A 13,459-nucleotide genomic window follows, 5' to 3' on the forward strand; every position below is an offset into this window, starting at 1 on the left:
GATGATAGCAAAAACAACATCTCCTTTACTCCCATCTTTCTCACAGGTAGGCGTTCATATCTTCCAGGCTAATTTCTGTTCCCATGCCCTCCGTCAGGGAATCCACGGACCCACCATAGTCCCCCACACATGTGCATGTACCTGGGTCGGCAAATTTACAAAAGTACATCACAGCATAAAATCTAACAAGACCACACACCATACATACAAGAGATGACAAAAATACATAACCATGGTGTATAGCTCTCCTTACTCCTCCTTTTACCACTTTTTTACCCACCCCTATTACTTTTGTATCACTTGCATATTTCTCTCGGCAGTTCCACTGTTGAACTTGTAGCCAAAAGGGAAAGTGTGTTTTCCTCAACACTCCTCTAAAAAGCTGTTTCTGCAGGTCAGCAGGGACTCACCAATCCCAAGTTTCAGTTTTCCCCTATGCCCTGGTACATATCACCTGCAAAGATGTGAATGTGCCTGTGAGTCTTTCACAGAATCACAGGAAGGTTAAAGTTGGAGGGCACTTCCAGAGATCATCTGGTCAAGGCCACCTAAAGCAGGTGTCTCAGGACCACACCCACACAGCTTGTGAATATTGCCAAGAATGGAGACCCAACAGCCTCTCCGGGTAACCTGTGGCAGCGCTCAGACAGCCTCACAGTGAAAAGCTCTTTCCTGTTTTTCAAATGGATCCTCCCATATTTCAGCTTGCACATATTGCCCCTTGACCTGTCGTTGACCACCACTGCACAGAGCCTGGCCCAGACATCCCTGCACCTTGCCTTCATTCGTTTCTACACCTTGATGAGACACCACTCATGGCCTTCTCTACTCCAGGGCCAACAAATTTACAAAAGTACAGCTCTCTCAGCATTTCCTCCTCTAAGAGGTGCTCCAGTCCCATAACAATCTTTGTGTCCTTTCTCGACATTCTCTCTTCTATGCCTGAGTCTCTCTTGTCCTGGGGAGCCAAGAAGTGGAGCGAGTACTCCAGGTGTGACCTCAGCAGTGCTGAGTAGAGGAGAAGGATCCAGCTCCCTGACCTGCTGGCAATACGTTGTCCAGTGCATCCCAGGCTACCATTAGTCACCTTTGCTGCAAAAGGCACATTTCTAGACAAGTAGTTGTCCAACAGAACCCTTGGGTCCTTTTCTGACACTGTGATTTCCAGCTGAGCAGCTCCCAGCCTGGCCTGGTACATGGGGTTGTTCCTCATCAGATGCAGAACTTTGCTCTTCCCCTTTTGTGGAAGTGCAGCAGGTTCCTGTCAGTCCATCTCTCAGGCTGCCGAGGCCCCTCGGGATGGCAGCACAGGACTCGGAGTGTCTTGATCCCCGCGGGCGGGGGATGGGAGTGAGGCCAGGGCGGGCTGGGGTGCGGGGCACGCGGAGGGTCCTGCGAGGAGACGCCGCGGCCCGACAGCCCGTCCCTGGCGCTGGCGCTGGGGCCGACCGAGGCAGCGACCCCCTTCCGCAGGGCTGGGCAGGGAGACAAGGCGGGACAGCACCGGAGCCGCGCTGGGACCTGAGGGACAGGAGCCTTGGTCTGCCGGGGCACCGCGCTCCTCCTCTGTCGACGGCCCTGCCCCCAAGGGGCCGCGGCAGCGGGGGCCGGGACGGGTGTGTCGGGGGCCGGGACGGGTGTGTCGGGGGCGGGCGGAGGCGTCGGCGCTGGCCCGGAGGGGTCGAGGCGGCGGGGCGGGCGGGAGCTGGCTGAGCGCGGCTCAGCTCGGCTCGTGTGCGGCTCCCGCGGGGCCCTTCGGCCCTGGCCGGCCTCTTTGCGCAGGGCGCGATGGCGTGCGGGCTGGGGTCGTGGCTCCTGGCCTTGTCCTTGGCCGCGGGGCCGGCAGGTGAGAGCCGGGCGGGGAGGACAGCGAGCCCGGGGCTGGGTCCAAGGGTGGAGCTGCCCGTGCCGGGGCTGCGGCTTCTCCCGCGCGGGGCGCGCTGTCTCCTGGCGCTCGCCTTCCTTAGCGGGGAAGCGGAGGGCGGGAGAGTCCGAGGCCGACGGTTTCGGTGGGCAGATCGGGCTCAAGGGTCGTGGCAGGCGCGGCTCAGCCCCGGGGAGGGCAGGCGGGGCGGCTGTAGCTATGTCGGGGCGGGGGGCGCCGGCTGAAGGTGCTCAGGCCGTGGGCGCGCCCTGCCCGGCTGACTGCGCTCTCCGTCAGCAGGAGTGTGGGCGCAGCTGAGGCTGGTGGAGGCCGGCGGAGGGCTGCGAGCGCCCGGGGACTCCGTGCTCCTCTCCTGCCGCGGATACGGATTCACATTCGAGAATTATGAAGTCCTCTGGTATAGTCAGGCATCCGGTGGCAGCATCGAGTGGCTGTCCTACATCAACTATGATGCTTCGCTTATTAAACTCGGGCATTCAGTGGAGGGTCAAGCCACAGTATCTTGTAACAATTCCCTCTCCGCGTCATCTTTGTCCCTGCATGTTCTGCACCCCCGGGACTCTGCCCGCTACTTCTGCACCCTTCTCACAGAGAGAGGAAATCCAGCTGAGATTTAACAGAAACCTTCTACTTCCTTCCTTCTCAATCTCTGCCCCAGGCAGAAAGTGACACAGAAAAAAGTTTTTTTAGGAAGCAAGACAGCAGCAGGCATCAAAGAGTTAAAATCTAGAAACAGACAGGTTTGAAATGAGTTTCTAACCCTCATGTTGTTGAGGCAGCACCAAAGTGCTAAACCGAATCAGATGAATTGTAGAACATTTTATCCTCGCGACACCTCCCCATCCAATGGCTGTGCTGGATCCCCTCCCCAAAGTGTCATGTTGAAGCGACCATGAAAAGCAAGAGGAAGGAAAGGACTGAGACTGTGTAGGGACAGTGTGGAGTTGGCAGTGCTCCCCAAAATGGTGGCATCCATCGAGACAGTGACACTGTGTGAGGGTTCAGTCAATGTCCCATCATGTGGCCGTAGGGGGAGCTCTGGCTCTCTTTGAGTAGAACGAGCACAGAGAAGGGATTGTCCCTGCTCTGCTGAGCAGCCCCAACAGCCTGGTCCCCACTGACTGTTGTGCACATGAGTTCTGGGGGAAGAGCTGGTGGGCATGAGCCTACGCATCTACCACGGACAATCAGTGCCAAGGATGCCCAAGATCTCCCCTGCCTTTGCTGCATTTGCTGCTGGAGGGTTCTGGAAGGGCTGCAAGGGGAAGAGGCAGATGGAAAAGTGCAAGCATGAGTGAGTGGAGGAGCAGGGTGTTGGGCTGGAGTGGAGGTAGCAGGGTGTGGGGCACATCTGCCTAGGCATGCCCTGTGCAATTGTAGCTGGGCTCAGTGGTGTCCCATCCAGGAGCAGCAGGTGAGCAGCACCAAGGGACAGGGGACCTCTGGAAGGACAGCTTGCCACCCCCAGGACCACCTCTCAAGTGTCAGCAGCTTCCTGCACTCCTTCCTCAGAGGAAGGTTGGGTTGGCTTGACAGCACCATGTCGCCTTTTGCCCACCAGAGGATTTCCTGCCAAGCGAGCGCTCTGTTATTGCAGCCTGCAGGGTGAGGGACACCCAGGAGGGCCCCAACTTCTTCTGTTCCTCCAGCCCCCACCTCTCTCCTTCTCTGTGGTCATAGAGTGGGGAAGGGACTAGGAGGGACAAGGGCTGTCAGCAGTGACAGGTCCACAGAAAGGGAAGATGTGGGCAGAGCTGTTCAGCAGGCAGAGAGAAGCTGGAGAGGGACGAGACAGAGCGGGTTTGGCCATGTGGACTGCGGTGTTCATGGGGTTATTGCCCATGGTAGGTAAGTGAAAGGAAGCGTGCTGCTACCCAGGAAGGGGACACATCCCTGTGCGCTGTGCAGTTCTCTGGAGCTGTGCTGACCACTCCCAGCCTGACCTATTCCCTGCATCAACCTCCCACCATCCTTCAAAGCACTCTGGGAACATCCCTCCTCCTCTTCTGCTGTGAGTTAGACACCTCCATCGAGGCTGGTCCTCTGCCGTGTGGGGATATAGAGGGCACCTGCCTGCTGCAGCTACGTCTTGGGGTCTAATGGTTTGCATTTGAACTGGACACTGTCCTCATGGGGCATCTTCCAAAGACCATGTTGAGGATGGCAGCATAGGGCTCAAGCCCTGCTTGCCTTTAGGTGTCCTTGTCTGTCCTGTGCTCATTGAGAACAATTTCAGGGACAGGAGAGGGGGTTCCTCATCATCCCAGCTTGGCAAAGGCAAAGGGACTTGTCCCCCATGGTGCAAAAACTTCCTGCTTCAAATGGAAAGGGGAGAAAAAGCTTCGTGATCTAATGGGAAAAAAAGGGAGGAAAACATGGTGTCTCCTTCCTTGGGATCCCTGATTCCTGGTACCAGCTCTATTCCTCTTCCTGCTTTCATCAGCTGAATTCAAATAGAAGGATTTAGTTCTCCCACTTCTCCAGTCCCATCACAATGCCTCCAACAGCGTTACTTTGACTTTGTTAGTTCTTCCAGTGATCATGTCTTGCTTTTCCTCACTGCAGCAGTGACTGGCCAGATGGTCTTGGAGCAACACACCAGGGATCTGGCTGTGCGAGAGGGAGATGGAGTCACCTTCCAGTGCAGCATGAGTGGAGACAGTATGAGCAGCTATGAGATGTTCTGGTACCGGCAGGGAGCACGTGGCACTCTGGACTGGATTTATGAGCCAGGTGGTGCCTATGGAGAAGGTTTCCAGGATCGCTTTAAGGGATCAGTGGCAAGTTCCCAGAACAGATTCACACTGCAGATCCAGGCAGCAAAGCAAGGGGATGAAGCAGTGTATTACTGCGTTGCCAAGCTCACCCTGGAGCAGCTTTGCAACAGGTTGGACCTAAAACTGGCTGCTGGAGAATGCAGACTTCTCAGCATTTCTTTATAAAAGCTGCAAACCACATATTGGTGTCACACAATGACAGGTGCAGGAAACAGTTCTTTTGCGGGTTTGCAGTAAAAGGCTGTGAAGAAGTGTTGTTGTTGGACTAGACACCATTTAAGATGTGGAGGATCTATTGTGGGAACTTGAGAGGCTGTATCATGTATTGCAGGCTAGCGCGCTTTGCCTGGGCTCCTGTCCATTACGACTCAGATTTTCCTCCATGGCTTGGTTGGATCATGGTGCTATGGTAGGGTAGCTCACAGAAGTATTGTAGTGGATAGAGACAGACTGTTTAGGAGAGACAGGCTGGGAAAGTGAGGAGGATGAGTTGCCCTTCCTAGGAAAGAGCAGCTGGAATGCGTGGAGTACAACCTTGGGAGGTACAGTGAGCCAGCTGGTAGCCTATGGGTAGGTTTAGAGGGCAGATCAACATTGTGGCAGGTGGTTACTACGCAGTGCCTGTCCAGGATCAAGAACTAGGTAATGCCTTCTTCAAATAACTGGAAGGAGCCTCGTGTTCCCTGGCCCTGGTCTGCATGGGGTAGGTGAACAGTGCCTAGTCTTGGCTGCTGGGATAGTACAAGCAATTAAGAAACCTTCTGCAGAGCATGGATGAAAACTTCATCAGAAGAACTGGTGGTGGATGTGAAGGTGTGGGGCAGCCATGGCTGCAGTGATGATGCAGTGTTTGAGCTCAGGATCCAGAGAACAGGGAGCAATGCAAAAGGCAGGATCAAAGCCCTGGACATCAGGAGAGCAGAATTCACACTCTTCCAGGATTTTCCTAGAAGAAACCAATGGAATATGATCTTGGACAGAGGAGGGGTCCAGGAGAGCTGCTCGATTTTAAGAGTTCACCTCCTTCAGGCTCAAGAATGTTTTCTCTTGAGGAAGCAGAATGTCAAGCAAAGCTGATGTGGGAGGGTTCTTCTTTGATTCATTCTTTGCAGGCAATACTGGCTTTTCAGGATTTCCAGGTCTCTTGACCCCATTCAGAGTGTCCCCAGCCAGGAAGATGTATGTCAGTGGAGGAGGATTATACCAAGGCATAGTTAAAGAACCTGGAGGGACACAACTGTACGGGGACTCATTAGATGGCCCATTAGTGCTGAGGGAGATGGCTGATGTGATTGTGAGGTGACTGTCGGTAGTTGTTGATATTTCACGAAGATTGGGAGAGGTTTCTATGTACTGACAGAAAAGACAATTCCATTGTCAAGAGCGAGGATCTGAGGACCTTGGAGTCCTGAAGGCTTGTCTTGCTACTAGAGGCTGAGGTGACTAAGGCATATTCAATACCTTTGACCAGGTCCCACACCCCTTTCTACAATGTCCTGCATTTTCCTTACCCTTGTTGTCTGTTCAGGCCTCCTGGCATTTTTACCTGACTCCTTCCTCATTGGCTTGGGCTGTTCTTGAACTCAGCACTACTGAGACTGTGGACTACTGCATCCACTGCTGTGCTCCCCAGCACAGGAAAGACATGGACCAGAGCAAATACCATGGCAGGCCATGAGGACAAGAATAGGAGCATCTGACATACAAGGAGAGCCTGAGAGAACTGAGTTAGTTTAGCATACCAAAAAGGTGCTGATGGAGGATTTATTAGTGTGTGCATAAATGCCTGATGTGTGAAGCAAAGAAGATGGAGCCATAGTTTTCACAGTGTTACCCATTTATAGAATATGGGACAACAAACACAAAATGAAATGCCATATATATGCCAGATTTACTGAAGTCTAAGTACACAACATCCACAGCCTTTCCCTCATCTACTAGTTGGGTCACCTTGTCCTAGAAGGAGGTCAGGTTGGTCAAACTGGACCTGCCTTTCATAAACCCGTGTTGACTGGGCCTGACCACATTTCTCTTGTATGTGCTGTGTGATGTTACTCAAGATCATCTGCTCCATGACCTGCCTCGGCACTGAGGTTATTCTGACAGGTCTGTAGTTCCATGGATCATCTTTCTGGCCCTTTTTGTAGATGGGCATTATATTAGCCAACTTCCATCCAACTGGGACCTTCTCCATTAGCCAAGATTGCTTTTAGAGAATGGAAAGTGATTCGGTGATTACCTCCGCCAGCTCCCTCACGCCCTTGGGTATATCCCATCTGGCCCCATACTCTTGTGGCTGTTCAAGCCGTGTAGCAGGTCACCAACCATTTCCCCTTGGATTACTGGGGCTTCATTCTGCTCCCCATCACTGTCTTCTGGCTCAGGGGCCTGGGTACCTAGAACACAACTGTTCTGACTGTTAAAGACTGAAGCAAAGGAGGCATTTAATACCTCAGCCTTTCCCTCATCTTCTGTTACTATGTTTCCCTACGCATCCACCAGGGGATGGAGATTCTCCTTAGCCATTCTCTTCTTGCTAATATATTTATAGAAACTTTTCTTGTTGTTTTTCACAGTGGTGGCCAGGCTCAGCTCTAGTTGGGCTTGGGCCCTTCTGATTTTCTCTCTGCATAACCTCACAGAATTCTTGTACTCCTCTGGAGTGGCCTGCCTCTCCTTCCAAAGGTTGTAAATTCTCTTTTTATTCCTAAGTTACAGCCGCAACACTCATTCAGCCAGGCTGGCCTTCTTCCCCACTGCTTCATCTTCTGCACAAGGGGACAGCTGCTCCTGCACCTCTAAGATCACCTTCTTCAAGAGAGACCAGCCTCCCTGGATGCCTTTGTCCTTCAGGACTGCCTCCCAAGGAACTCTGCCAACCACCCTCCTAAACAGGACAAAGTCTGCCCTTTGGAAATCCAAGGCAGCAGATCTGCTGACCACCCTCCTGATTTCTCCAGAGATAGTAAACTGAATCATTTCATTGTCACTGTGCCCAAGGGACTTCCAACCAATGCATTGCCCACAAACCCTTCTCTATTTACAAAGATCCAGTGGGGCTCTTTCCCTGGTGGGCTCACTAACCAGCTGTGTTAGGAAGCTCTCATCCATGCACTGCAGGAGTCTCCTAGACTGCTTCCTCTCTGCTGTGGTGCCCAGTAATAGGATGAGGGGCAACAGGCACAGAGTGAAGCCTAGCCGGTTCCAGCTGAATATGAGGAGAAACTTCTTTATTTTGAGGGAGACAGAGCACTAGAACAGGCCACCCTGAGAGGTGGTGGAGTCTCTTTCTCTAGAGGTACTCAAAACCTGCCTGGATGCATTCCTGTGCAATCTGCTCTAGGTGAACATGCTTTAGCAGGTGGCTTGGACTAGATGATCCCCCTGAGGTCCCTTCCAAACCCAACCATTCTGTGATTCTGTGAACTGTTTTACCACGGTCTATGGGGAATCAGTGCTCTGGCACCTAGAGCATTTCAAGTAGCTATAAGGAAGAACTGTTTTACAGTGAGGACGATGAAACACTGGAACACATTTATCCGGAGAGATGGTAGATACCCAATACCTGCGCTCCTCCTCTGCCGACGGCCCTGCCCCGCGGCCTCTCCGCACCGCCCCTTGTCCTGCCCCCAAGGGGCCGCGGCAGCGGGGGCCGGGCCGGGTGTGGCGGAGGCGGGAGGAGGCGTCGGCGCTGGCCCGGAGGGGCCGAGGCGGCGGGGCGGGCAGGAGCTGGCTGAGCGCGGCTCCGCTCGGCTCGTGTGCGGCTCCCGCGGGGCCCTTCGGACCCGGCCGGCCCCTTTGCGCAGGGCGCGATGGCGCTCGGGCTGGGGCCGTGGTTCCTGGCCTTGTCCTTGGCCGCGGGGCCGGCAGGTGAGAGCCGGGCGGGGAGAACAGCGAGCCCGGGGCTGGGCCCGGAGCTGGGACTGCCTGCGGCTGGGGCGGCCTTGCCCGTCCCGGGACTGCGGCTGCTGCCGCGCCGGGCGCGCTGTCTCCTGGCGCTCGCCTCCTTAGCGGGGAAGCGGAGGGCTGGATAGTCCGAGGCCGAGGGTTTCGGGCGTCGGGTTGGGCCCAAGGGTCGGGGCAGGCGCGGCTCAGCCCCGGGGAGGGCAGGCGGTGTGTTGTCCGGGCGCGGGGCTTTGCCGGGAGAGAGAGCGTGGCGGCTGTAGCTATGTCGGGGCGGGGTGCGCCGGCTGAAGGTGCTCGGGCTGTGTGCGCGCCCTGCCCGGCTGCCTGCGCTCTCCGTCCGCAGGGGTGTGTGCGCAGCTGAGGCTGGTGGAGGCCGGCGGAGGGCTGCGAGCGCCCGGGGACTCCGTGCTCCTCTCCTGCCGCGGATACGGATTCGCTTTCGGGACTTATGGAGTTCGGTGGTACCGTCAGGCACCCGGTGGCAGACCCGAGTGGCTGTCCTATATCAGCTCGGATTCCTCACTTATTAAATTCGGGCCAGCTGTGGAGGGTCGAGCCACAGCATCCCGGCAGAATTCCCGGTCTGAGGCATCTCTCAGCCTGCGCCTCCTGCATCATGGGGACTCTGCCCGCTACTTCTGTGCTGTTCACACGTAAAGAGGAAATCCAGCTGAGCTTGAACACAAACCTCCCACCAGGCTCCCAGCTCTTTGCCTCAGAACTTTAAGGGAGGTTCATCTCATAGGTGTTCAGGATGGTCCCCAGAGAGTCAAGGAGTAACAGCATACACCTTTCAAATGTTTAATTCTAACAGGCACATCCTAGCCTTTTCCATCCCCAAATGAGCTCTAACCCTCCTGCATAACATCTTCTGATGTGCCATGAAGACCCTTTTTCCTCTCGCCCTCACAAACTGATTCACCTTTTGAAACAAGTTCTGCTGTTTTTGTTAGTTTCTAGTAGGGCCAGTTCCCAGACATGGCACCATTGGTGAGATGTGTGAACAGCCCTGCTGTGCTTTGGGCACAGCTCAGATCAAGTCAGTCCAGCCCACGAGTTTTGCTGCCTGCGATGTGAACAGAGGAAATATGGAAAGTACGGGGGGTCCTTTGGGAGCTCAACAGGTTCCCCACTCCCTTTAATAATGGGCCCGCATTTTCCCTACCCTCATTTCTCTGTGCAGACCTCCTGGCATTTTTAACTGACACTTTGCTTGATGGGATGCACGGTGCTTGAACTCAGCACTGACGAGACTGTGGACTCCTGTGCCCACTCCTGGTCTCCCCAGCACGGGAAAGACATGGACCAGAGCAAATGCAATGAGGGGCCATGAAGATGAGGAAAGGAGCATCTGACATACAAGGAGAGCCTGAGAGAACTGAGTTTGTTTAGCACAGAGTAGAAAAGGCTGTGGGGGGATTTGTCAGTGTGTGTAAACTCCTGATGCATGCAGCAAAGAAGATGAAGCCAGAGTGTTCTCAGTGTTATCCAGTGACAGGACATGTGGCAAGAAACACAAAATTAAAAGCCATTTAAATGTAACCAAATGGGTTTTTACTGTTGAGGTGCCTGAGAAACTGAAAGGGCAATGTCTCAAACATTGTGTCAAAACCAGTTCTGCAACATCCAGCCACAGGAGATGGGTCATTCAGGATAAGGTGAATTATGATTTACATGTCAACAACAAGCTAAGGAGCCAGAGACAAAGGCTGGCTGGCTGACACATGTGGTGGGGGTGTGTTGATGGACAGGTAGCTCTGTGTTCTGATAGACCCAGCATGGCACTGAGGGAGAAGACCTGAGACTGCTCAAGACCCTTCAAGGTGGCCTGAGACCCTTCAGGACTTTTTCATCTTTCACGATCACCCCCTAGTGAAACCTGCGCAAAAGACCAAAGATTATGCAAGCAGTTGATCCAGAGGTCTATAAAAAGCCCACCTGTACAAGTACTGGTGGTGTACCCACCACCCTGAGGACCACTCTGCCTACCAGTCTCACGCTGGGAACCAAACCAGACTCTGGAGGATGCTGCAAACCGCTGGATCCAAGACTACAAGCCCCATGATATACAACATGGAGCCATAAGGGTGGTGAAATCACTCTCTTTTTTATTTCTTTCCGACAGCAGCTCACTTACTGCATCAGCAGTGGGACAGGACACAGAATCAGAAGAGTAAAAGTGCAAAAATTTCATAGAATCATAGGATGTCCTGAGTTGGAAGGGACCCACAAGGATCATCAAGTCCAACTCCTGTCCCTGCGCAGGACAACCCCGCAGTTCACAGCATGTGTCTCAGGGCATTGTCTAGTTTCTTCTTGAACACTGTCAGGCTTGGGGCTGTGACATCTTCCTGGGGAGTCTGTTCCAGTGCTCCACGAATTTGTGTGTTGAGACAAATTCCCAGCTTCCCCCTGGCAGGTGGTGTTTAGCCATTTCCAGGAAAGCAGGCTTCATCATGTGCAATTCTTATTTCAGATTAGCATCTCCCTTCCTCCTTATTTCCCTCAGCTTTTATTACTTCACACAATGCCATGCAGTACAGAATATCCCTTTGGCTGGTTGTTGTCAACTGTAGAGCGGGTGAGCAACATGAGAAACACAGGTGACATTGACACTGTGTAAGCTCTGCTCAGGAACAGCTAAAACATCATTCCATTTGCACCACAGATTTTGTGAGAAAACACTGCAGTTTCCCAAACAGGCTACTATGTAGAAAGTTAACTCCATCCCAGGCAGACCCAGTGCGCCTACTATAGCTGACCTGGCTTTGAGCAGGAGGTTTAAACTGGACTTTTCCAGAGGTCTGTTACAGCCATTACACTTCTACTATCTTTTGAGCAATACTGGATCCTCTTTCCTCCCATTTCGTACACTCTTTTTGAAGAGAATGAAAGGTCTAGGGAACCCCACATGTCCTACCATGCTGGGACAGCTCTAAGTGTCCCAGTCCACCTTAGGCCACCCTTGGCCTACATCCCCCTGCATCTTTTCCCAGCCTCAAGCCTCCAGTGTCAATGGGCTCCTATATCCTCTTGTCCTGGTTTTGTTAAAAACAAGAGCAGTTTCTCTTTTAGAGATTTTCCTTTCAGCTCAAGTCTTTCTGGTAACTGCACTTTTCTGAAGTTGGATACGTGTTTTGGTAGACATACCAAAGGAATGCAAGGTTGCTGATAAGGATGCACATCCCGTAAGTGAGAGGGGCAAGGAGGAGTGACCTGACCAACTAAGTATTGCATCCCATTAACGTGGTACTTTATATAAAAGTGGGAAATCATGAGGACCTCGTCCCTTTTTCCCTTCTTCGACTATGGCAGACATCTGGGAAGGACCCTGCCTGCCATCCCTGCAAATCTGAGGACTAGTGACAGACCCTGCATCCTTAAATCCAGTTCCAGTTTTCTGCAGAGTCCAACCCAGTACTTCCGGGCATGGGCTCCACTGCTGCTGGAGCAGTGCTGAGCTTTGCTGGGGAATTGAAGACTGGTTTTGTATAGTTTGTATTATTTTCTCTATTTTGTTAGTAGCATTAGTAAAATATTTTTAACTTTTTCCAACTCGCTGTTTCTCTCGTCTTGCCCTCCTGTCGCCTGTATTTAGTGGGGAGGGGCAGGCTAAGAGGGGCTGGAGGGGAGAGGGACTTAACAAAGTATCTGCCATGGTTTCTTGTCGCCCTGCAATCAAACCTTGACACCTCTGCAACTCCCCATCCAATGGTTGTGCTGAATCCCATACCCAAACGGTCATGTTGGATCAACCATAAAAAGCAAGAGGAAGGAAAGGACAGTCTGTGGAGGGGCAGTGTGCAGTGGGCAGCACACCAAAATGGTGGCATCCATTGAGACAGTGACAGTGTGTCAGAGTTCAGTCAATGTCCCATCATGTGGCCGTAGGGGGAGCTCTGGCATTCTTTTGAGTAGAACGAGCACAGAGAAGGGATTGTCCCTGCTCTGCTGAGCAGCCCCAACAGCCTGGTCCCCACTGAGTGTTGTGCACATGAGTTCTGGGGGAAGAGCTGGTGGGCATGAGCTTGCACATCTACCCCAGACAATCAGTGCCAAGGATGCCCAAGATTTCACCTGCCATTTGCTGTTGAAGAGCATAGAAGGGATGTGAGCAGGAGAAACAGGTGGAGAAGTGTTCAAAATAAGGGGGTGAGTAGAGGAGTAGTGTGTTGGGCCAGAGTGAAGGAGAAGGGTGGGGTGTTGTGTTCAAATGAAACTGGGCTCGAGAGGGTCCCATCCAGGAGTAGCAGGTGAGCAGCACCAATGGAGAGGGGACCTCTGGAAGGACAGCTTGCCACCCCTAGGACCACCTCTCAAGTGCCAGCAGCTTCCTGCACTCCTTCCTCAGAGGAAGGTTGGGTTGGCCCGAGAGCACCACGTCACCTTTTGCCAACCAGAGGTTTTCCTGCCAAGCGAACGCTCTGTTATTGCAGCCTGCATGGTGAGGGACACCCAGGAGGGCCCCAACAACTTCACCGTTTTCTGTTCCTCCAACCCCCGCCTCTCTCCTTCACTGTTGACATAGAATGGGGGAGGGACAAGGACTGTCAGCAGTGACAGGTCCACAGACAGGGAAGATGTGGGCAGAGCTGTTCAGCAGGCAGAGAGAAGCTGGAGAGGGGTGAGACAGAGTGGCTTTGGCCATGTGGACTGCAGTGTTCATGGGGTTATTGCCCATGGTAGGTAAGTGAAAGGAAGGGTGATGCCACCCAGGAAGGAAACACATCCCTGTGAACTGCACGGCTCTGTGGAGCTGTGCTGACCACTCCCAGCCTGACCTATTCCCTGCTTCTACCTCCCCACCCATCCCTACAGAGCACTCTGGGAACATCCCTCCTCCTCTTCTGCCGTGAGTTAGACACGTCCATACAGCCTGGCTTTTCTGCGG

General features: G+C 53.4%; 1 gene segment (V, D, J or C); it reads left to right on the plus strand.

Moving 5' to 3' along the window:
- The first annotated feature begins 1,700 nt into the window (after window positions 1-1,700).
- Window positions 1,701-12,123, plus strand: LOC110360910 (immunoglobulin heavy variable 3-21-like). The segment is given in 3 exon segments: window positions 1,701-1,846; window positions 4,451-8,532; window positions 8,912-12,123. Coding segments are annotated over 2 exon segments (372 nt in total).
- Window positions 12,124-13,459: the final 1,336 nt, after the last annotated feature.

This window comes from Columba livia, chromosome 23 (genome assembly GCF_036013475.1).
Source record: "Columba livia isolate bColLiv1 breed racing homer chromosome 23, bColLiv1.pat.W.v2, whole genome shotgun sequence".
Classification (NCBI taxonomy): Eukaryota; Metazoa; Chordata; class Aves; order Columbiformes; family Columbidae; genus Columba; species Columba livia.